Below are 24719 nucleotides of genomic sequence, written 5' to 3' on the forward strand. Positions count from 1 at the left end.
TGCAAAGGGGTACTGGAGCACAATGGACCAGCCTCCACGCCACACTGAGCCGCACACAGTTCATTATTTCATTCACAAGCAACAAGACTGGAGGGAGATGGGCTGCTGTGAAAGCAGTTCAGTTTGATAGACAAAGCTATTATCTCAGCCACATGGTGACCCACAGTAAGGTGCTGGGGTGAATCTACAGAGGAGACAATGCAAAGTGAGCCAGGACTAGGTTAGGGCAGGAGTTCTGGCACCCTCCTTTGAAGCATCTGCTGCTGGCCACTATCAAAGAAAGGAATGCTGGTCTGAGCCAATCTGATGATCTCGTTGTTCCTAACTGCAGAGATATTTACACTTGCTCATGCTACTGGGAATTGTTGGCAAAAGCTTCCAAGCTGGGGAGGACTGCCCTTTCAGGCATCTTGTCATGGGAATACACTGCTCCTCTGCCCCCCTGGCAGCAGACTGAACCCGAGAAATTCATCTCACACAGCTTGGCATGAGACAGCCAGAACAGCAAGCCAAGAGGCAGGGCAGGTGGGAAGCCCCTTAATAGATGCAAAAAGGTGATGGTGAAGCTGTCCTTTTAATTCTATAAAAAAAAATCCAGGGATTCATTGTCAAAAATCAGGGGTTCTCAAACTGGAGGTTGGGACCCCTCAGGGGGTCACGAGCTGTCAGCCTCCACCCCAAACCCCGCTTTGTCTCCAGCATTTATAATGGTGTTAAATATATAAACAAGTGTTTCTAATTTATGGGGTGGAGAGGGTCACTCTCAGAGGCCTGCTATGTGACAGGGGTCACCAGTACAATAGTTTGAGAACCACTGGTCAAGATCATTCCCATGGTAACCTTAACTCTGCTCTGCAGAGGGGATGGACACATTCCAGAAGGTTTCCAGGTCTTACTTTTCCCTTGAGTATTTGGGTAACGTTGGAGCACCATATGTTTAGGTACATGCCTAGACCTGTAAGAGGAGCATGCAAAGTAATGCCTTCAAAGCACTCTGCACGAGGCAAAGCCCACATTCCTCAGTACGGAGACAAGTCTGAGATGACTGTCTCCAAAGTGCACACACAGAAGAATGCATCTGGGAAAGGTCCTCACCTCCTTCCCCAGAATCTGATCAAGCCACTCGGCTGTTCAGCTCTGTCCAATGTCCCCTGCAGACTGTGTGTGAGCTGAGATAACCAAGGGGAGTTAAAGCCCAAAGGATCATTGCTGGACAAAGCTCAAAGCAATGGAGAACAGGGATGTGGAGTGAGAGTTCCCTGTGGAGCACAGCAAGGATATGGCTCCTGTAGCAATAGCCCACAGAGCAGGGAGGGCACAGCACTACAAATCAGCCCTGTGGCAGAACAGAGGGACAAGAAGAAGGAGCCAGACCTTTCCTCTTGGACTCTACTTTATTTGGTAAAACTCAAACCAAACCACAGAGATTTCACTTTCCAGACCCTTCCTCCCTGAGCACGCCACAAATCCTGTGGAGAGAGAGAGGCCTTCTCTACCCTTTGAGCTTCACCACCCAGACTAACAGGGCACCTCCAAAAGCCAGCCCGGTATCTCCCCCATCTTCCCAGCACCAGAGAAAAGGCTCCAGCCCATCCTCATTACAGAGGCAGAAGGGGGTGCAGGAGGCTTCCACTTCAAAACACACTGAATCAAAGAAAATCAAACAAAAAGATACTAAAGACAACAGTGAACGAGTGAGCCACAGGGGAAGTCCAGGCAGGAGTGACCCTTCAGCCAAGCGCTAGTAGTTACCCAATGGGAGCAATCGGCCATGACCAGTCCTGGGTTGGGAGCCGAGGTCCACAGGATTGGTGAACCCAAGCAGGAAATGACATGACGCCCAGCCAAAATCACATCCCCAAGTCCCTAGCGAGATGGCTTCAGTTCAGAGGTTCTCCCCTTCCACCCGGGAAAATAATCGCAGCCTCTGGTGTCATAGTGCAACTGGCTAGGGACCCCCTGGCTGCAGGTGGAAAGAGACTCCATATTCTACCATGGAGGAAGATGCTAGGAGATGAGTCCGAATCCTATTAATGGATCCGGGTCAGCTCCTCCACGATCTTTATCAGGTCATCCACGGTGGCCTCTCTCTTCATGCCACTGCCATCGTCAATCTGCAACAAGGGACAGATGTGTTACAGCAGCATGACTGGGGAAAGAGGAGGAACACAGCTCCTATAGAAGCACCCCTGCACGGACCAGGGTGAAGGAGTGCCATTCAAAAGACTAGTACCAGAGAACAGTTTCCCAAGATCCTCTGCTGCTCACCTGGAACTGACCAATTCTCACACCCGGACCCCATCTCACCTGTAGGTTTGCTACCACCTCCTGCATTTTGGGCCGGCTGATGTCCAGGAAGCTTTCGATCAAGTCACCATCAATGAACCCTGTGGCTGGCTCTGTCTTGCGCTCAGTGTGAAATGATCTCCAGGTGCAAGCAAGAGTCAAGGAGCAAAACCCACTTAAACTGCATCATCCTTGGACTCCCTTAAACACCACTCAGAACAAAACTCCACCCCCAGGCATGCACAGCATCTTCGCTGGACACACTGCCCTGCTTCCCACACATACATGCTACATCCATGACCAGTGCAGCACTTGATTTACATCACAGCCCAGTATTTGAGCGAGAGAGAGACTGTGAGCTCTTTGGTGCAAGGACTGTGTGCCAAGCTCAGTGGAGTCCCTGACCCCGACTGCAAAACAACACACACGCTGCCGGATTCATCCTGCTACTCTGCAGAGCAGCTCACAACATTCCCCCTACCCACTGGTAGAGTCCCTAGGGCAGTGATCTCCAACCTTTTTTATGCACAAGATCACTTTTTGAACTTAAGATCAACCCAGAATCTACCTCACCCCTTCCCCAAGGCCCCAGCCCGCTCACTCCATTCTCCCCTCCCTCTGTCGCTCGCTCTCCCCCACCCTCACTCACTTTCACCAGGCTGGGGCAGGGGGTTGGCATGCGGGAGGAGCTGCAGGCTCTGGGCTGGGTCCAAGGGGCTCAAACTGTGGGAGAGGGCTCCAGGCTGAGCTGGGGCAGAGGGTTGGGGCGTAAGCTCTGGGAGGGTGTTTGGGTGCAGGCATCATATGGTCACACTGCACCTAATCTTGTAGAATCCACTGGACACTTCATGAGTTTTACTTTTTATTAGTGTCATTTGTGAATTATAGATCCAAAATCCTTCAGGGATTGCCACAAATCAGTATAACGTTCTCAACTGTGGGGTGTGCATTGGCTGAGCCTGGGGCAGTGGGTTGGGGTGCAGGAGGGGTGGGCTCTTGGGAGGAGTTTGGGTGCAGAAAGGGGCTCCGGGCTAGGGCAGGGGGTTGGGCTGTGGGGTCTGGGAGGGAGCTCTGCGCTAAGGTGCGAGGTGGGGTGCAAGGTGCATGCTCCAGCCAGGAGGAGCTTACCACAGGTGGCTCCCAGTCAGCAGCGCAGCGGGGCTCAGGCTGCCTGCCTGCCTGCCATGGCCCCATGCCGCTCCCAGAAGCGGCAGGAGCCCGGGTGGTGGGAGAATTTATGGAAGTTCACCAGATCTTTGTGTACTTGTGACCCACTGTGATGAGATCTGATCACTTAGACATGATGTCCCTGGCACCTTGAGCTTTGGCACCAATACCCTAGGGCAGTGGTCACCAACCTGTCGATCGCGATCAACTGGTCGATCCTGGAGCCTCAGCCAGTCGATCGCAATTTTGGGGGAGGGAGGCAGAGGATCTCCATGCACTGCCTGTGCCTGCAAGCGCCATCTCCGCAGCTCCCATTGGCCGGTTCCTGAGGATGGTGCTGGAGGCAGCGCACAATGCCACCTCCCCTCTCCCTTCCCCCAGGGGCCACAGAGACATGCCAACAGTCAGCCGCTTCCAGGAGTGGCATGGGGCCACGGCAGGCAGGCAGCCTCTGAGCCGAGCTGCGCCGCTGGACTTTTAGCAGCCCGGAAATTGCGATCAGCTGGCTGAAGCTCCAGGATCAACCAGTTGATCGTGATCGACGGGTTGGTGATCAAGCTCAAAGTGCCAGGGACACCATGTCCAAGTGATCAGAGCCCACCACAGTGGGTCAGTTACACAAAGATGTGGTGAACTTCCATAAATTCTCCCACCACCCGGGCTCCTGGAAGTCACTCTAGGCTTTGGCTCATCAATTCATGAGTCAGCATTCTAGCACTCGCTTTGTCAGCCTCTATCCCACTCATGGCACAGCCTAACATAGCCACAGTTTAGGTGACTGCCACTGTAAAGGCACCTTCATTGCTAAGCTCCTAGATCTGCTAGAGAAGGGGGCACAGAGCAGGAGGATGGGGAAGGATATAAGGAGTGCTCGATCTTGCCCACACTCTTGATGACTTTATTGAGTCTGTTCTGCATATCCAGCAAGAGGTTGTACCAGCTTTCTGACAGTGACGTCACCAGCCCTGCAAGAGAGGAGAGGGCATTAGGGGCAGGGCTGGATGCAGCAGTTTCCTGGCAACCCTTGGACCACACTGTTGCAGCATCCAGCAGGCTGGGAATAGCAGGCTCTTGCCTGGCAATTAATGAGTAGAGATGGTCACAAGCGCTCCCCCCACCCAGGAAATGTAAATGGAAGTGAAAAAAATCATTCTCTTGCATATTTTCCACAGAAAACTTCATTTTTCAGCAAAAATTCAAACCCAGAAAGATTAAATCCAGAAAAGCTGGTGCCTCTCGGGAGCTGTGGTTCAGGTACCTTATGCTCCCATTCAATGTAGGCCAGGCTCCCTGATGGGACTACATCTCCCATGATGCACCACAATGTCCCCTCTTGGAGAGGGATGGCAGCACATCATAGGACACCTAGGAAGGCTGGGGAGCCCAGCCAAGGACAGCGAGTGGGAACATGAGGAAACTACAACTCACATGAGGCACCGCAGCAGCATTTCTAAACAAAAAATTCTATTTTTTTTTTCAGCAGAAGTATTTTAATTGCCCCCCAAAAATCAATATTTGCTGGTGAGAGCAGACACTGTGCAAATATTTTAAATTTTTCATCAAAAACCAATCTGCCCAGCCCAACTAATGGCTCCAGGAGGGCTCTGCTATCAAATCCACTTTAGGAGCTTCCTTTCGAAGCCCATGTTAGTGCCCCCTCCAGGATCTGAGATCTCACACAACAGCCCTCAAAGCAGGGCAAGAGGCAGCCGCAGAGCTCTCCCCTTACCGATCATTCCGTTGACCGTGCCAAAGAGCACTGAGCCTTGTGTTGGTGTGGAGGTCTCGCCCAGGTTCTGCATGACCAGGGAGCCATGGCAGAACACGTTGACAAACTCCCCCAGGTGGAACAGCCCCACTTCCTGCAAGTGCTGGCGCTCCTCGTCAGTCGTGGCAGCGCTGAAATGCAAGGACCCTGGTAGGCAACGGGGTGAGAACACAGAGCAGAGGCACCAGAGACATGTCCCGCTGCTCACAAGCACACTCCCCATCCCAGTACTCTGAGCTAACACATGCACCTCCCCACAGTCACATTCCACACACAGAAGAAAGGCAAGTCCTGCCAGCTAACACCCACCTGAAAGGAAGGGGATGATAGGATGTACCACCCCACCATCACCATCATGCCCAGAGCCTGCTTACCTGTCCTTCTGGCACACAAATAGGTTAAAAGCATTCTCTGCTCCCAGGAAGTTGTCATCGTCCAAGATCTCCACGGCACTCATCCAGTTTGGGTTGAAGTCTCGAGCAATCTTAAAGGAGATGACAAACACTAGGGGAGATCAGGCCCTACTGTGAGCCCCCAAGGTGATATCCTCATGAAGCCACCCTGCCCGACCCAACACCAAAGTTACAGTGGCATGGGGGGATCCCACCCAGCTCTCTGAGCCCAGTGATGAAGTCAGGTGGAAGGAGAAAGCGCCAGCCCATGTCAGAACTAGAGGAAGGAGGTCTGCACATTCACAAGGCCCCTTGGAGGAGCAGCAGGACAGCACAAACTCCAAACAGTTGATGGGATCATGATCCCATTTCCCCAGGAGAGGGACTCTGTGCCAGTTTCCTGCAGAAGTGGCTCTTTCTGGAGGAGCCTAGGAAGGTAGGGCCTTTGGATGAAAAGGCAGACTGATCCCTGGGAGGACTACACCAGAGAGCCAGCTACCCCAGCAGCACATTCCCTACCCCGAGAACGTAACAAGGATCCTGGCAGGTAAACCCATGTTGCTTGTGAGGGGGGCTGGTCTCTCATCAGGACCCCTTGTACTACCAACCCTGCATCCCACCACAGGAAGCCAAGACAACCCACCTCCTGGCCCCATGGCAGGCACTGAACCAGATCCCCCAGCAGCCTGTCTCACAGGAGCCCACAGAGATCTGCCAATGAGTGGCTTCAGTAGATCCTGTTCTTAGGGACACTGTGCCTCAAAGGGAAGCCCAGCTCTGTTGGCTCTCCTCTGGACAAACTGCCCTTTCCTCACCCCACAAGCTGCTCTCCCTTTCCTGAAAGTCCCTTGCTGTACCATAGGATGGAGACCCTCATCCTTTGGATCACCCTGGGTGGAAGAGTATCAATACCTCCTCAAAGTTACCCTCCATGGGCTTGTAGGCAAGAAGCAGGACAGAGCGCATCAGATCTCCAACCAGGATGAAGTCCCCCTTGGTCTTCACGTAGAGAGCCATGATATTATTGTAATGGTTACACTCTGTGCGCAGCTCCTTCTCTGCTGTCCACTCATACAGACGCACCTGAGGGAACAGACGTGAACCAGGGCCAGCACAGAAATGCGAGAGGGACACAGCAGCCCAGAATAGCCCAGCACACCAGAGCTCTAGAGCTCTTTCAATTTCGTGGCTGAGCCGCCTCTTGCCTGGGATATCCAGGGCCTTGCTGGAGCTTACCGTGCTGTTGATGCTGGCTAGGAGCTTGCCGTTGAACTCCACCATGGAATACACAGCCCCTTTCACTTCCTTCTCAGCCAGACTCTGCAGTTTCCCTGGAACACACCAATAGACTCTTTGGTTACCCTCTGTGTCCCTCAAGAGCAGCTACAAGACCCTCTGTGGAACCCAAACAAGATGCTCTATTCAAGGCTGTTCTCTCCCTAGAAAGGCTAAGTCCATTTCTCAGCCAGTCTGTGGGCAACTGCTGGCCCAGTGACAGTAGCGGAAGGACGTGAGCGGTAAGACTGGAAAGACCATGGGATTCAGACTCTGGTTCCGGAAGGAAGTTAGGGTGAAGGATTACTGTGTCCTAATGGGAGATGGGGAGAAGTTACCATAATTTGGAGGTTGGTTCGCAGCAGAGCAAAAGCCCCCCAAGCAGCAGGCACAAGCTTTCTCAAGGACAACTGGCAACCATCTGTCAGCAGGCCTGTGAGGGAAGCCAAAGTGCCTGTTGCAGTGATGTCCATTCCCAATCCTCTGGGATTAGGTCGTGACCTCCCTCGGATGATTGGAGTGCTTCCAGGAGAAGGACCTGGTACAGGAACTCAACCTTCTCCCTCTTACCATCTGAGTAGTGGAAGACTACAATGCGACCCTGTTTGGGCTCAGCCTCCTCAGGATACACCATGGCCGTGCCCACGATGAAGTACGTGTTGGGGTCCTTGCCCAGCTTGCAGGAGACCAGGCTTAGGGCATATTCATTCTGCAGGAACTGGTGAGCGTGGAGCACTGGGCATAGGAAAGATAAAAGCAATTGGGTTGTGACCAAGAGCCCCCTCCCCTTTCATGCTACTGGACCAGCCTATCATAAGGAATTAAGAGCCTGCTCCATGTGCCCAAGTGACAGAGCCAAGAGCTGTCCTGGAAAGCCCCTCTTTTCCAGCCTGTGCTTCCGCTTAATATAACTCCCTTGGCCTTACACCCAGCCCTCCTCCAGGAGTCCCTATCCTTTTGCCTTTCCTTCTGATAAAGCCTCTTTTTCACAGAACTGCTGGTCTCATCCATGACCCTTTGCCACATGTGCATTGCAAGGGAAAGTTTTCAGCACGTGAGCTGGGCCCCCTCCTGAGGGCAGGAAGAAGGGAGTATTTGGGGCTGGTACCTTCAAAGGTGTGCTGGTCTATGATGAGTAGATTGTGCACCTCCACCTCCTCTCCGAAGGATGTCTCGTGCGGGGCGGTGCTGCTGGAAAACAGCTTGCTGGAGCTGACGCTGCTGGACAGGGCCTGGGACAGAGAGCGAGCGATCACACCCTCAAGCTACTCGCAGCGGCCTGGCACACTGGGAGAGCAGAGAGGCTGAATGAGAGAGAAAGCTGGAAATACAGGGCAGGGATAAGAAGATGAATGAGATCCCAGACAAGCCTCTTGGCCAAATGGGCCACTGATGTGAGGGAACATTTCTTCCCATGGGAAAATCCAGATGCAGTTGCTCAGGGGCACATTAGCACATTAGATTCACCCTCAGAGAGTCTTCTGAAGCCAGACTGATGGAACAGCAGAACAGAATTCAGGCTAAGGAACACACAGAATGATAAGATGGAAGTTTCCATGGCAGCTTCTGAGAGGCCCTTTGTCTCAGCCATGGAGAAAAGTAAACATCCCAGGATGGATCAGCCATCCCATCTAATGACCAATCTGAATGGTAAGGCTGAGAGAAAAGGGGAACATGTAACAAGGGAAGCCGCAGAGTCTGCTAGAGATAAAAAGATTCAAGAGTCTAAGACAAGAGTCCCACCCTCCCTCCTTCCCAGACTGCCATGGGGTAGGGCAGTGGGGTCCACGTACTCAACCTTGGGATGACAAGAAAAATATGTATCGCCATTTGGCTTGAAGAGTCACGTTTCCAACAGCTGCTTATCCAGCAGCCCAGCTCTTAAGCCCACATGCCTTCCCAGAGCTTCCTCTAACCTGGGTGCTGGCACTGGGTCTCAGTGCAGTGGTGCCCCCACTGGCATCCTGCACCTCAATGCGACTCGAAAGCACGCCAAAGCACTGAGAAACCTCCTGGTAGCAGATCTTCCTGCAGAATAAACAGAGCAAGCTGTGTGGGCAAGGACTCCTCAGGGGGAGGGGAGAGAGCATAGTTGAGGCTAAAGAGAACACAGAGGCTCCTGGGACACTAGGCTGTTACATTACTCAATTCCCAGACATTTCTTTGCTACAGTCCCCAGGCTGCTCTCAAGAGTGCCAGCCACCAATCTCATTGATTCATCCATCTCACCACTTCCATACACCAGTGGAAAGGTGGGGGCGGCTCCTCTTTGGAGAATGATGAGCCGTGCCATCGTCCTTCCCCACTCATACACAGGGTGCAGACCCAGAAACTGAACACCCCGCTGCTCACCTGGGTGACTCATAGAGGGGAACCGTGCGGATGTGAAGCTTCTGGATCTCGTCGATGGTGCCGATTGTCAGAGTGCTGTTGTTGGCCAATGCCAGACTGTAAAGAAAGGAGACTGTCAGTGACCAGGCTTGACCAGATGCCGAGAGAGGAAGCCACTGACTCCAGGGCTCTGAATAGCTAGGATGCTGGGAGAATAGCCAGACTAACATACCACTGATCTCATGATTCTAAGGGTTACTGGGACCCAGCCAGCACGGGAAAACCCAATGCCAGTATATGGGGAGGGACAAAGTAAGCAATGGCAAGTGTCTTCTCGTTCAACACCATAAGGGCAGCAAAAGAGCTGGACTGATTGTGCAAGTGAGGAAGAGGAGCGAGTCTGATAGCATCTAGGAGGAGGGTTTCCCTTTCCCATTCTCCATGCAGCTGCAAGCTGGCCTGTAGGTATAGTGCTCACTGAACATGCCATCACCTTCCACCTTCTTGTCAGCCAGGCCTGAGCAAGGAAGGCACGTGGGGGCGTTGTGCCCTTCAGACACTAGATCAGGTAGAAGGATGTAGCTGGGAATCCTCAAGACATGCTGCTCCTTACCTCACTTGGGCCAGTGCAGAGTCCCCTCTGGCATGTGGGGGAGCGTGCTCACCTGTCAGGGTAGCCATCCGAGTTGAGGGGACACATGTAGTTCACCTCCTTGAGGTTGACGTTGGAGAAGACCAGCTTGTGGTTACTGCTGTAGATCACAGTGGGGCGGTCAGAGCAGGCAAAGACATTGGTCGTGGAGAGTGAACGGAATGTCCTCAGGACAGTGGGCTGGGTGCCCAGCGTCACTTTCTTACGGTCGCTCAGCAAACCTATAGTAAGGGAGCAGCAGTGTTAGGAGCTGCCCAACCAAAGGGGATAGTAGCTTTTGGAAGAGTGGGATCAAGCAGCAAGGCACACTGGCTGCAGACCAGAGGCCACATGGAGGCCAGAGGCACTGTGCTGTCAGCAGAGGGTGGCTGTCAAAGGGTCTGACACAAAAAGCCACCTCATGTCCCCTCCAGGAGAGGGAAGAGTAGCTCTCTCTCGAAAAGCAGGCAAGGGCTGATCCCCCTCCTGTAGCAGGAATCCTGATTACATCAAGTATCTGAACAGAACCTGCCCATCAAACTCTCTAGGGATGTCAAGGTTGTTACAAACTGGTGAGATCCTTGCCCTGTCGGGGAGTGGCTTGACCAGGATGGAGAGGGGTGGGGCCATCATGCCATGGAGCCCAGCCCATCTGGGATCAGAGAGAGGATTCAGAAGGGGGAGAAAGGGCATCTGATCAGTCTTGTCTCCTTCAAAAACCAGAGTAGGAGGGGCCATGTACCTACCCGTCTCAATGCTGAGCCCAAAGTAGAAGAGAGCCCCATCTCCCAGGGCGCAGAGGAGATAGTGGCTGCTCTCAAAGGTGGTCATCAGAATGGAGCGGGGAATGATCTCTGTGGGAGTGGGAAAAAAGAGAAGTCCCCATTAAGTGTCACACACAGCTGTGTTCACTGCTCCCAGTACAGAATGCCCCACAAGCGGCACCTACCTCCTCCCAGCATCTCCTTGTGCAGCAGCTCAAACGAGGGCAGCTTTAGGATGCGGGCTGAAATGTCAGTCCAGAGGCCGATGGCACACAGAGGGGACATGCCATTAGAGTCCCCCAGTGGGGTGATATCCAGGCAGGCCACCTCGTGCTCCATCTCTGTGCAGCTGGCAGGCAGGCAGGCAGGCAGGAAGGAAATGGACAGGTCAATAACCAGGCTGGGGGCCAGAGGAACCAGACAGGGCAAGGGGATCACACCCACCTTATTTGCCTGAGCTCCTGGGGCTGGATCTCCAGGTAGTAGAGTGCTCGTCCCACAGCCACCACCACCTGGCTGCTGTTACAGGAAGCCACGCTAATGTTCTTCCCCTTGGGCTCTTTCCATTCACTCACCAGGGCTTTGGGCTCCTGAGTGACCAGCCGCACAGAGGCAGAGGTGATCTGGAGAAGCAGGAAACACTCCAGCTCAGACGCAGGGCACATTCACCCTCAATGACACTCGGCCCAGGTGGAACTCTGCCACCATCCCCATTTCTGGGAGCACATTCTGTAGGCCTCCTCCCATGATACCTCACAGCCCTTTCCATTCCAGTCAGAAGCCCCCTCCTCTCTCACTGGCTTGACCAGTACCTGGATCAGTTGCTGATGGGCCACATTGCCACAGAAGAAGGTTTGCTGATCATCCACAAATCCTGTCAACTCAGTTTCCTCCACTTCCTCCCCATTTAACATCAGAACCCTACAAGAGGGAGAGAACTCTTCAACTAGGTGCACAGCACACAGCCCAGAGCCTGCCCCAGCATTAATCCCAGAGCCTTACCTGGTCTGGCCTACAAAGGACAGCACCAACGTGTTGTCGGTTTCACGATGTGAATCTGACCTCAGGGGCCATAGGCCTGTAAAGGGAAAGAGCCCACTATTACTCAGAGTAAACATCTCATCAAAAAACTTAGGGAGATGCCCCTTGACACACCCCATACCCCTGCCCAGCCTGCATGCAGGACATGTCCCCCAGTTCCCTCTGAAGCTGTGGGTCACAACCACATAGGCTTGTAGAACAGGCTGACAGAGCTGAAGGCTGGCACGTATGCTCTGCGCTCCCAATGGATTTACGCACCTTTAATCCCTGGCAGGTCGATGCTGGCGTGTTCATGAATCCCAATCCCGTTCCGGATGATCCTCAGGGAGCCCTCCTTAAAGGCACCAGAGCACGTGACCAGCTAGAGAGAGCAGATACCCATTAACATTCCTCCAATTCCTCCCAGCTAAGGTCTTGGGGTAGGGAGGGTATGCGGGGACATCTCCTCCCACTATGAGAAGAGGCATTCAGGTAAGGGTCTTGGTAGATGGAAGGGGTCAGGTGTCCCCTACGTCCCAAAGGAAGTTCTTTGGAGGTGGCTCATCACCCTTTCCCCATCCCCGAGTCTGATCCTCCAGAGCAGTCTCATGGGAGGCCTAATCTTCCCTTATGAGAAGGGACCCACAGGAAGCACCCACCCTAAGACCTCTGCTTTACACTCAGCACCTTTCCTCAATGGATTTCAAAGCACCACCATTCGCTGCTCCCAACACAGAATACCCCACAAGCAGTTCTTCCAGCATTTCTTTGTGCAGCAGCTCAAACAAGGGTAGCTTGGATGCCCAGCATGGACCACAGTCTATTCCCCCTTTGCAGCGGGCATGCCCCCGTCTGGAGCAGATGCACTCAGCACTAACAAAGGGAAGGCAGAGCCATTAATTATTACCTGCCCTTGACCCTGTCTCTCCAGATCCACCACACACATGTCCACGATGGGGCCCAGGTTGGTGAAGGTTTCCATGGCCACTACATAGGAGCCTTGTTCATTGCTGTCCACGCTGAGCTGTGAACACAAAGTCATTAGCTCCCAAAGTAAATGCAGGGAGCACCCAGAGGTAGGCAGCAGGTGGGGAGGGATCTGAGCTGTTAGCAGATATTAAACTCCCATAATGCTTTGTACGTAAGTCTCAGAACACTGTGGGGCACGAATCAAAGTGCTGGTATTCTGTATCTATACACCCAAATGTTCTCTGTACACAGGTTGAACCTTAGTGTGTGACCAAAAGTGATGGAATGTGTGTAATCTCTTGCTATGATCCTGTCAACCCACAGAAAAAGTCATCAGATGTCTAGGAAACCAAGAAAAGAGACCACTTGTGACTGATGAAAGATATTTGTTACTGCAGATGTTTTTTGTGATTGATAAGATAATAAACTATTGAGATGTTTTTATTTCATCAGGATTTGCTTGTTGTCAGAGACATTTTCTGAAATAATAACTTGGTTAAAATACCTATGGGCTTATCAATCACGTATCCTGAAATATCATAAAGGAAATTTACAAGTAATTAGGCTGTTGAAAAAGAAATTCCTTTGTCTCTCTTTGGAAAGACCCATGGCACATAAGGAGCTGAGGTTTTGAGACTTAGTTGAGAGTGAAACAAGAACATTTCTGTAGATCAGTTTGGTAATGTACAACCTTCCTTTCTGTATTCTGTAATGTGCTATATCAATCCTTAACTAATAATCTGATTAATAAATACCGACTGAGCCTGTTTATTCGAACTCTTATCAATAACAGAACCGAACCTCCAGCAAACAGAGCAGAGAGGCCTGTGAGAGGCAATGGGAAGCAAGTCAGAGGCTCCCCTGACCCATCCACACCTCTTGGGATCCAGCAAGGAGGGGAAAGGTGAACAAATGTGGCTGCAGATAGAACTAGAACAAGAGAGAGCTTCTTCTCACCTTCACGAGCTGGGAGTCCCCAAGCCGAGAGCCGACAAAGACAACACCATTATCTAGGTAGGTCAGGCACTCTGCAATGGATGTCTAGATGAGGAGACAGATGGACCAGTAGGTTAGGGGGAAAGAGGCCTGTAGCAGATACACAATTCAAGCCCACTGGAAAGCCCCAGGCCAGAGGTGGGCCCCCTACCCTGAAAACACAAATCCCAAACTCCAGCTCCACGGGAAAGCCCCTGGAAGGCGGTTGAGATCCATAGCCTGAAGGAAAATCCTTTTAGAGAACCGCCAAAGAGTACATGCTCCCTTAAATGACAGACCAAAGCACCAGCTCCAATGCAACCTGTGAAGGTGGGGACGCTAGCAAAGGACCCACACTTGGTCAGTCCCACACATATCCTGGTGTCTCAGGAGGTTCGGAGCTATGAAAATAGCAGGGAATTAAATCCCACCCCATCCCAGTGGAGAGTCGCTTCCCTCCATTTAAAGTCCCTGAGCTGTGCTTGCAGCCCATGAACTCCCCAGGCAGAGACCACACATGGCACAGCAGCAAGGGGGAAGAGTGCTACCTCTCCAAGCAGCTCCACACGCAGGTCCTTCAGGCTGACCGTGCCATCCATCTGCTCTTCCTTCTCCAGAAGCAGCATGAAAAGACGGCCCTCCATATCCCCCAGGAGATAACGGGACCCATTGGGATCCACACGGTTGTGGCACACGATTGTACTTTGCTGCAGGCAGAGAAAGAGGTTGGAGTTACTGGGCCCCCTAGCTTGGTGTCCAGCTCCCAGCAGCCGCCAATGCCGGATGTGTCAGAAGAGTGAATATACCCACAATGCACCTGGCCAACAGTACAATCCTGTGCGAGGTGCTGAAATCCCCCGACCCTTGTGGCAATCTGCTCGCTCCTTGGGCCAGTGATTTGACTCCCCGCTGATTATATTGTGCCAGTGACTATATGTGAGTCTGTGGTGGAACTTCCCCATTATTAACTACTCAGAACTGTCTCAGGAATTACAGGTCAGGCTAAAACTTCTTAAACCCATTCTCAGCTCAGGAGCAACCCCCTCAGAAACCCTCATCCTGCTGACTGAGCACACTCAGCAGATAAATTGTCCCGATGCTGTTTTGGGCCCAGATAGCTGCATGCCAGCTTTGTCTCAGGACTCTGAACAAGTGGTTTTCTGAGTGACAGATGCTGCCCAGCTTCTGGTCAAGACATTTGGTTTGGGATTTAATGGCATGCTCCTGCAGCCCTTACCCAAGCAAATCTCCCTTGACTTTCAGGGCAGATGTGTCTGTGCTAGGGCTGCAGGCCAAGGCCCAGAGAGACTCCCAGGCAGCATGTTACTTTTCTTACTAATGCAGCACACATCAAAGCATGGGCCTCCAAAAAGCCTGAGCTGACAGCCTGTTAGACACTCAAGCCATGATGCCTGTATCTATTTCCCAGAGATCTATTGCCACATTCTTGCCTATTGTTGTCTCAGCCTTCAAATGATCTTCTCATCATATCTCTGCTTTTCTTTCAGTCTAACACAGTCACTCCCCTTGTTGCCTCTGTGGTCTAGTTGATGCTTCCTGTACAACTTGCACCCAGGAATCATACCCCTCTGATTAGGATCAAATCCCCTGGCTCAGACACCCCACCTGGCTCCCCTCTTCCCAAACCAAGCATTTCCTCACACACAGTGTTGTATTCAAGCTTCAGTTCTTTCATTGCTACAGATCCTACCTTTGCTGTGAGTTTCATTCAGCTACATCTCTGCTTTGGCTTGAACCAATGCCCGAATCTCACAGTACCACCTAATGTATTTCTTTCTCTGAGGCCCCAGAGCCCCAGCAGGCTTTTGGCTTTACTGCATTCTACCCAGCACTCAAAGCAGAGAGGAGCCCCACCCATATGTGGCTATAAGGGGACCAGGCACACGCCTTCTTCAACACAGAACACATCCCTCAAGTGTCCAAAGGCAGGGATCAACAACTGTACCAGACACCCATTCATGCACCCAAAGGCCACATCCCTACATTGTCACATGGGAGTAGAGGAGTCCCATCCCACAGATATGCAAGGGGGAGAGAGTAGTTTAAAATCCCAGCCTGGAGACTCCTTAGTGCAGGTAGGCCTTAGAATTTACTACACGCAGTACCTAGGCACAACATGGAAACTGAAGTGCAAGGGAGCCAGGCTCCAAGGGCAGTTGTATCCATGACCCTAGGGATCAGCATTCCAGAAAGAAACTCTCTCACCTTTATGATGGGTGGGGCTATAGCCAGATATTTATCGCCATTGTGGTAGGTGATGGACTCTTGCCCAATGATGATAGCTCCTCCAAAAGGCTCGGGCACTGCAGAAAGGGAGAATGCAGACAGCCTCGTTAGAGAGTACCTGTAACAAGGGTGAAGCATCACCACTGAAGCAAGATGTAGTAGGTAAGATCTTCTATAAAGAAGAACTGACCTGCAATTACCATGGACGCTTCGGCTTCTACATTCTCCTGTTTCCAAGGACCCTTGTTGAATTCCTTCTCTCGCAGGGATACCTCGTACGTTTTGACATGGCGGCCCTGGGGATCCTGCAGAAAGAGAAGCAACAGAAATCACTGCAGCAGGCAGACAGAGGTGTGTGTGTGATCATGAACATAGTGAGATTACTTGCAGAGTAATAAGTAGGGTGCAGGGCCGTAATGTCTGATTAGGGGCCTAAAAACAGCAGGGAGCATGGAGTCTGACCCTCCACAATCAGTATCATGTTAGAGTGGAAATGTTTAAGCAATGCCCTCATCACATTATCTGATTCTCTCAAATATAATATAATTTTCTACAACCTTAGCTGCATGTGCATGCAGTACCTTCTAGAGCTGTGCTACTTGACATGCCCAGAAGGCAATGAAAATACAGACTGTCTTGTTATATTTCACTATTTTCTTTGTCACAGTTTCTCTATCCTGACAGTCTTTTTAAAGTCGTCTCTTCTCTCATGATATTTATGACAACACCCACTATTTGCACTGCAGTAGTGTCTGGAGCCCCAATCATGGATCAGTCTATTGTACTAGGTCAGAGGTAGGCAACCTATGGCACATGTGCCAAAGGCGGCACGCGAGCTGACTTTCAATGGCACTCACATTGCCCAGGTCCTGGTCACTGGTCTGGGGAGCTCTGCATTTTAATTTAATTTTAAATGAAGCTTCTTAAACATTTTAAAAGCCTTGTTTACTTTATATATAACAATAGTTTATATATTACAGACTTAGAGAAAGAGACCTTCTAAAAATATTAAAATGTATTACTGGCACGCAAAATCTTAAATTAAAGTGAATAAATGAAGACTCGGCACACCACTGCTGAAAGGCTGCCGACCCCTGTACTAGGTGCTGTACAAACACACAATAAAAACAGCACCTGTCCCAAAGAGTTACAGTATAACAATTTGAGAGACAACAGGTGGATACAACAAATGGAAGAGCACATGGTAACAATGAGATGATACTGGCTAGCATAAAAAGCAGTGGTCTCAGCAGACCCACTCTCTGACCATTATCCAGTTTATCCATGGACTCTGCTCTTCTATTCAGCCAGCAGGGCAGCCTTCCACAGATGCAGTTTAGGAGATCAGGCAGTTAACTATCAACCTAATCTAGCTACAAACATGCAAGCTAGTGTGACAGGCAGCATGCTGACTGAAACACCACAGGGACTGAACCAGGGACCTCCAAAGTTAAAATTGACCCAGAGACTCGTGCTCTGAGCAGCGGGGGCTGTAACAAACTCATATCCCCTGTGGATCAGGCACAGAGAGGGTCATGTAACACACACTGACTAATGTCTATTTGACACACAGAATAGTGCTCTGTACTATTAGGTTACAGAAAACCCACACAGCACTATTATTTCAAAACTGTATGGGATCCAGGAACTACAGACTGTATTGTAACGATGCAGGTGCCCAAATGGGCAGAGTTAAGGTTGTAAGCATGGTTCTATTATGAAAAATGCCTTTTTTTTTTTTTTTTTTTGGTCAAAGGGCACTGTTAGGCTCTCTGTGTACTCTGTCCTGGCAATTTTCAGATCCAATCAATAGTTTCTAAGGAAAAGATTTTTACAAACTGCCTGCTCTGCAAAGTCAAAGTTAAGCTGGGTTCTTTCTGGCTCATGTTTCAACAAAGATTATGCAGCTGGAACTTAAATCACTCAGTTGGCAATGCTCTAACTCAAGTCACGTGAGCTGGATTCTCTTCTGATTGTGCTGGCAAACCAGTGTCAACCAGAGTAAAGAGCAGTAAAAACTTAAGTTTATCAGTAAAGCAAGAAGCAATTACAAGGAATACAAATGGGGAATAGATCTGATTATTGTTAAAACAGCAGCTTCTCAGTTTTTCAGAGTAAAAATGCATTTTAACTCTGGCATTTCTGGACCAATTTGAGTCCTTTCAACTGGGATGTTTTCTTAACAGTCTTTTTTATGTAATTTTATTCATATTTGTGGTATCTGCCTTTGGCGTTAAAAAAAAGAAAAAGGACACCCACCAACATTTAAGAACATGCACTGCAATTCTGTTCAGTCCAAATTCTCTGATTAGGATTAATAAATTTAACGAGAATTAGACACGAAAAATAAACTTGGAAACCTCTCCCCGCCTATATGCACACAATGCAGACAGACAGCAACCAAATCAAATGTTTTATGTCAGAATTAATGAGTCAGACAGAATGCGCATCTCACTCTGCTGCAAGGGCAAAATTTACTGTGCTGCATTAAGTGTTTTTTGGCAGACACAAATCAAACCAACCCTCCCTTCTTATACCAGGACTGTTTATTATAATCAGGGCATTCATAGCATCACTCTTAATCAGAAATGTTTACAACTTCTAGGTCTGTGGAAACAAAGCCCTGTTTTGCTATTGTGTATATGAAAGACCAAAGTCCCCTTATCTCTGCTGCTTTGGTAGAAAGAGGCACGTTGTGAGTACAAACCTGGAATTCCTGAGTTCTTACCCAGGCTCTGACCTGGACTCTATGAGCTTGGTCAAGTCACCGCCACTCTCTGCCTCAGTTTCCCCACCAGCACAATAGGGGTAATGCTTTCCTAATCTCACAGGGGTAATTTGCGCTTTAGAGAGTGTTGTGTAAAGGCCATTATTTATACTTATTGGCTTTAAGGAAGCCACAAACATCCCAAACTGGGTGCAATGGTTACACAAACCCCATTACTGTAGCACGTGTAAGTTTTATGGAGCACAGATATAATAAAAGTATTTCAGGCAAATGTCATGATGGAAGGGTTCAAAATCACTGTGGTTACATGGACATGCCCTGAAGAGGTCATCGTTAAAGATGAGGAGGAAGCTCAGCTCCCTTGGCCTCTCTGCTCAGACTGCTCAGACCCTGGCCTCTCTGCTCAGACTGCCAACAATTAGCACACTGTGGCCTAGCAGACAGACCACTGGACTGAGAGTCAGGAGACATGGGTTCCATTCCCAGTTCTGACACAGACAGGGCATCTCTGTCACGTCTCTACTATGTGTCTCAGGTTTGCCATCTGTAAAATGGGGATAATCTTACTGACCTCCTTTGTAAAGTGTGCAGATCTACTGATGAAATGCACATTAGAAAAGCTAGATTATTATTATTATTATTACTGTTGCTCATGACTTTTATGTGATCTAGCCATTAAGAACTAAACTGAAGCTACCAAACTCATTTCACACAGGCATCAAGAAGCCACCAGACAGCAATGATTTTCAGTCAGTATCTATCTGCCTGAGCGAGATTTGCACTGGCAATGTCAAGACAGAGGGCTCCATGTCCTCTCACCAATTTTCTCATTCAGCCAGCCCACAGGAGTTGGTTTGTTTAGAGATGTGTAAGTGGAGATTTAACAGTGCTCAGAAATGTTCCCTTTGGGAGACTATCCCAACAGTAAGACAGGCTTGGGGTCCCTACAGAAATGAAAAGTAGCCCTAAACTATAGCTGAACAGGATTTACTGACTCCTCACAACAACTGAGAAGGAGGCAGATCAGGGCCCAACATCACCTTTTATAAAGAATAAGCCAGAGCCTGTAAACCCAACCTGAGCTCGCCTCAATCTACCCAATGCATGCTGAGAGACATTTCTGCTAACCATTTAATGAGAAATAGTCACATCTAAAGCACCAGTCATCCAAGAATCTCAATGCTCCTAAAGAGGGAAGACTTGACCTCCCATGGAGTGCTAATACCCATGTGGCACAGACAGAGAAAGTGAGGCAGAGAGAGGTGAGGTGGCTTTCCCTAGGTCACACAGTCAGTCGAGTCCTGACTCCCAGCCTCTTGCTCTAACCACTAGATCACAATGCTGCTTAGCATAGGTTCCAGGACAGCATAAATGACTTGGACAATTACAAGGATATTCAGGGGCTCCAACTCACACCAGCACTGCCCAATGATTTCCAATATTCTCCATTCAGGGACAACTCAAGGAAGTCACGCAGGGTACCTGGTAAACAAAGCAGATGGTAGGAGCCTGGCAGCCATAGAGGAACTTGACATCGATGACCTGCAGCTCCTCCAGGCGGATGTTAAAGGCCTTTAACTCTTTGTTGTCCCTGTCCAGAGGAATGACCTTGAAGAGGCCATCATAGAGCCGCAATCCAATCATCCGACATTCTGGGTCAATGATGCCAATTATACCCGTTTCTGAGGGCCGACCAATGCGATCCTGGGAGAGAAGAGACTACTATTAGAAAGAGACCCAAACAAAGAAGCAAGAGAACACTCAGTGAGGTCAAGAGACAAGGTCAACATCCCACAGTTGAGAATGGATTTCCTGCAATCTATTTAACAGGCTTTAGCATATTATCCAGCAAGCAAAAGGTGACTTGGGTATTCCATGTCCAAAGTGGATGTCCTTTCCACCAATGAGCCATGACATCCTCCAAAGATAAACAGCCAGCCTCAGTAACTGGACTCTTAGTTTCCAGTAGCACAAACACTTCACAGTCTCTTTTCCAGGGAGGCAACATGGCTTAGTAGATAGAGCATTGAACAGGGACACACAAGACCAGGGGTCAGCAACCTATGAGATGTGTGACAAAGACGGCACGTGAGCCGATTTTTAATGGCACGCTGCTGCCTGCCAGGACTCCAGCATGCCATTAAAAATCCTGCCCAGCCCGGCCCGCTCTCCTCTGCCCTCCGCTCCCCTCGCGGGGGAAGGGAGCAAAAGCATAGGCATGTCCACAGGGTGGACAAATGGCCCCACTCTCCCGGCGTGGCAAGCCGCAGGGTCCGCGCTCCAAGGCCGGAGCGCCCGGCCAACCGCAGCAAGCTGCCAGCCCCTTCCCCACATCCTCCCCTCCCCTGGAGCCCTGCCACTGCGCACGCAGCGCTCCGGGGGCCAGGGCTGCATGCTCCTGCGGGGCAGTGTTTGGCTCCGCGGAGAGGCAGACACACTCCCTGCTCAATCGGAGCCCTGCCGGAGCACTCTGAGGGGTGGGGCTGCACAATTCCATGGGGCAGGTGTCTGGCTCTGCTTGGAGCCTCATGGTAAGGGGTTCCGGAGCTGGAGGGGTTGGATAAGGGGTGGGGGCAGTCAGGGGACAAAGGGCAGGGTGGGTTGGATGGAGGTGGGATCCCGGGTGAGGTGGTCAGTGGCGGGGGGGGGGGGCTCTGGAGGGGGCAGTCAGGGAGCACGGGGGGTTGGATGGGGCATGGGAGTCCCAGTGTCTGTCAGGGGACAGGGGGGTGGATAGGGGTCAGGGCAGTCAGGGGCCAGGAAGGAAGGAGGGTCCGGGGGGGGGCAGTTAGGGAGGGATGTCTCTGGAGGGGGTGGTCAGGGGACAAGGAGGTGGGGGGGTTGGATGGGTCATGAGTTCTGGGGGTGCTGTCAGGGGGCGGGGAGCAGCTGGATAGCCATGGGAGTCCTGGTGGTCTGTCCGGGGGTGGGGGCGTGGATAAGGGTCGGGGAAGTCAGGGGACAGGTAGGGGGTAGGGTCCAGTCAGGGGACAAGGAGCAGAGAGGCTTAGATAGTGGGTAGGGTCCTGGGGAGCAGTTAGGGGCAGGAGTTCCAGGAGGGGGTAGTCAGGGGACAAGGAGTGGAGGGGATTGGGAGTTCTTAGGGAGGCAGTCACCCAGCCCTCTGCCCTGAGCCCTGACCCCCCCGCTCACACACATCCAGCCCTCTGCCCTGAGCCCCACACCCCTGCACACCCCCCAGCCCCCTGCTCTGAGCCCTATACCTCCCTCATACACACCCAGCCCTCTGCTTGACTCCTTCACACACACCCCAAAACCCCAGCCCTGACTCTGGTACCCCCACACATACCCAGCCCCCCCTCTGCCCTGACAGCTGCACTCCCCTCACATGCCCCCAGCCCTCACTCTTGCACCCCCCCCACGTACCCAGCCCCTCCACACCCCATCCATCCGCCACATTCCCACCCCCACCCTGAGCACCAAATGGGAACTCCTGTACCTCCTCCCCACATACACATTCCCACCTGCACCCCTCGCATCAAATGGGAGCTGCCCAGGTAAGTGCCCAACACCCAAACCTCCTGCCCCAACCCTGAGCCCCCTCCCTCATTCTAGCTCCTGGCCAGACCCTTAACCCCCAGCCCTGTGCTCAGTGCACTCCCACCCTCACCTCAGTGCAGAGAGAGGAAGAGAATGGCCAGAACCAGGGAGAAGGTAGGTACATACTGTATGTGGGCAGGGCCAGGATCCCAGACTGGCAGCGGGCTGAGCGGATCCGGCAGCCGGGATCCCAGCTGGCAGGAGCCGATGGATGAAACCAGCGCTCAGCCCACTGCCGGTCTGGGGTCCCGGCCGCTGGCCCTGCACAGCCTGCTGCCAGTCTGTGGTTCTGGCTGCCGGACCCTTGCCAGCTGGGGTCCAGGCTGCAGGCCCCGCTCAGCCTGCTGCTGGCCTAGGCGAACAGAACCCCAGACCAGCAGCAGGCTGAGCAGGCTGGCAGCATAAGATCAACTTTTTAATTTAATTTTAAATGAAGCTTCTTAAAAATTTTGAAAACCTTGTTTATTTTACAATACAACACTAATTTAGTTATATAATAAATAGATTTATAAAGAGAAACCTTCAAAAAAACTTTAAAATGTATTACCGGCACACAAAACCTTAAAGTAGAGTGAATAAATGAAGACTTGGCACACCACTTCTGAAAGGTTGCCGACCCCTGCACAAGACCTGTGTTTTAATCCTATGTCTGCTTGGGTGGCTCAGACATGTCACCAACTTGTGCCTCAGTTTCCCCATCAGTAAAATGACAATAATGATGCTTACCTCTTTTATAAAGCACTTTGAGATCTACAGATTAAAAAAAAAAAAAACTATCTGAGACCTAGGTATTATCTGTAGCTCTCTTAGCACATTACAGGTAGCAAAACTGTGGCACACAAAAGCATCGTGGCCAAGGACACGCTCAGCAACTTACTAGCAGATCAAATCTCCTAACATCCAGTCTTGTGCTCAATCCATTGCATCACAGCTGCCAATTATACTTCAAGATTTGAAAACAGATGAAAGGTGCTTTGGCTTGAAAACTGGTGAGGAGGGTTTTGTCTGAATACTAGTGTAAGAGACCAGGCACAGACACAGAGTCAGTTGCAGAATCAGGACCCTAGGTTGCAAGCTCCACAAGGCAGAAACTTGTAATTATAGTTTGTCTATGCCAACAGCAAAATAAAACCAGCATTCACAAAGGGAACCCACCAGCCTTTACTGCACTGCCCACCCAACTTACCTGCACGTTGCCATGGGCTCGGGTGATGATATCAATGCTCTCACCACTTTGCTTGTACTCAAGGATACAGGCATTATATTTGGCTGTCAGGATGAACAGCAGGTCCTTACTCTCCCCCTAGAAAGAGGGAATACGCTTTCAGGAAAACTCCATACAAAGGAAACCCATCCAAACTCCTGGCACCAAATCAGAACGAATTTCACTCCTCACTCCACAATCTCATCCCTTCAGCACCCCAGTTGGCACCATACCCCACCCACCACCAGGCACCACACTCACCTTTGGGTGGAAAAGCTCCATGACTGCGATCTTGCCATACATGCCCACCTCCTTGACGGGCCGCAGCCCCTCTGCCGTGACCACATAGATCTCAAGGCGGGTGTTCTTCGCTATCAGCAGGTTCAGGTCCTCCGAGGAAGTGAAGTGCCCTGTGAGATAAAGCATCACAAGGCTGCAAACCAAGGGAGTGAGCCAGCAGCTCTGTCTCCCCAGAGGGGCTCACACTACACCTCGAGCACCCTGCTCACCCCCTTAACCCCACTTGCTCCCCTAGCACCCTGATTGCACTCCACCCCTGGGACCCCCAGAACGGGACCCCTGTTCACTCACCCCCCCACACACTGACTGCCCCCCATCCTCCCACTGCCTCCCCACTCGCCAGCCCGTCACTCTGTTCGCCACCCACCCACCAGCCCCCCGCACCCTCACCCCCACGCGGCGCCCCAGTTCCCCGCCCCACAGGCAGTAGCCGCACTAAGACCCGCTCCCCACGAGCAGCGGCCAAGGCCCCGCTGTCACCCCCGCCCCCCTCGGGCTCTTCCCAGCCCGGGCCCCCGCCTCAGCCCCGGCCAACTCCTACCCCCCCGGCCCCTCACCCCCCCGCGCGGCCGGTACCGGTGACGCAGCCGTTCACGGCCGTTGGCTTCTGGGCCGTCACCACGTAGTTGTAGGACATGGCGGGGGAGGGGCGGCCGAAGAGACACAGAGAGCGAGGCCCGCGCAGCCCTCACCGCCGCCTCCCGCACCAGCGAGATACCGCCGCCAGAGCGCCGCCGCCGCGCGGGGCACCACGGGACGGCCGCCGGGAGGACCCGCGCATGCGCGCGCGGTAAACGGGAGGCGCGTGCGCCGAGTGGGGCCCGGATGAAGGTGACGCTCTGGGCCGCCTGGAGGACCCGCTACGAGCGAAAGAGTCGGCGGGGGAGGGGGCGGTGCAGAGACACCCCTCGCTCCCCCCTTTGTGGATGGCACCGTGCCCCCGCCGCCCGTTACTCCCATGGGTGGCGGCGTGCTCCTCTCCCCGCCCCCGGCACCCCCTGCGGGCGGCACCCCACATCTGCATGACACCCGCCCGCCCTGCCCATGCCCGGAGCACCGTGGCTGCCATCTCCGCTGCTTTGCCCCGCCATGCCCCTGCTG

At 51.9% G+C, this 24719-nt stretch overlaps 2 protein-coding genes across 2 annotated transcripts in view; one reads left to right on the plus strand and one right to left on the minus strand.

The window, feature by feature from the left end:
* Window positions 1-24719, plus strand: part of PPP1R32 (protein phosphatase 1 regulatory subunit 32) — a 346274-nt gene that overhangs the window by 214667 nt on the left and 106888 nt on the right. The window lies entirely within an intron of this gene.
* On the minus strand, window positions 1376-24347 carry DDB1 (damage specific DNA binding protein 1). Its single transcript, XM_050956093.1, has 27 exons — window positions 24195-24347; window positions 23580-23728; window positions 23301-23417; window positions 20036-20257; window positions 16016-16130; window positions 15805-15902; window positions 14127-14285; window positions 13561-13644; window positions 12542-12658; window positions 11914-12016; window positions 11617-11692; window positions 11427-11535; window positions 11059-11237; window positions 10800-10963; window positions 10597-10704; window positions 9885-10092; window positions 9241-9336; window positions 8805-8916; window positions 7997-8120; window positions 7459-7623; window positions 6850-6944; window positions 6526-6696; window positions 5596-5705; window positions 5183-5352; window positions 4316-4418; window positions 2308-2431; window positions 1376-2114 (listed from the first exon to the last, which is right to left on the minus strand). Exons 1-27 carry the CDS (start codon window positions 24253-24255, stop codon window positions 2031-2033), a joined length of 3423 nt encoding a protein of 1140 aa, XP_050812050.1. The 5' UTR covers window positions 24256-24347; the 3' UTR covers window positions 1376-2030.

This window comes from Gopherus flavomarginatus, chromosome 5 (assembly GCF_025201925.1).
Source record: "Gopherus flavomarginatus isolate rGopFla2 chromosome 5, rGopFla2.mat.asm, whole genome shotgun sequence".
In the NCBI taxonomy this organism is placed as follows: Eukaryota; Metazoa; Chordata; order Testudines; family Testudinidae; genus Gopherus; species Gopherus flavomarginatus.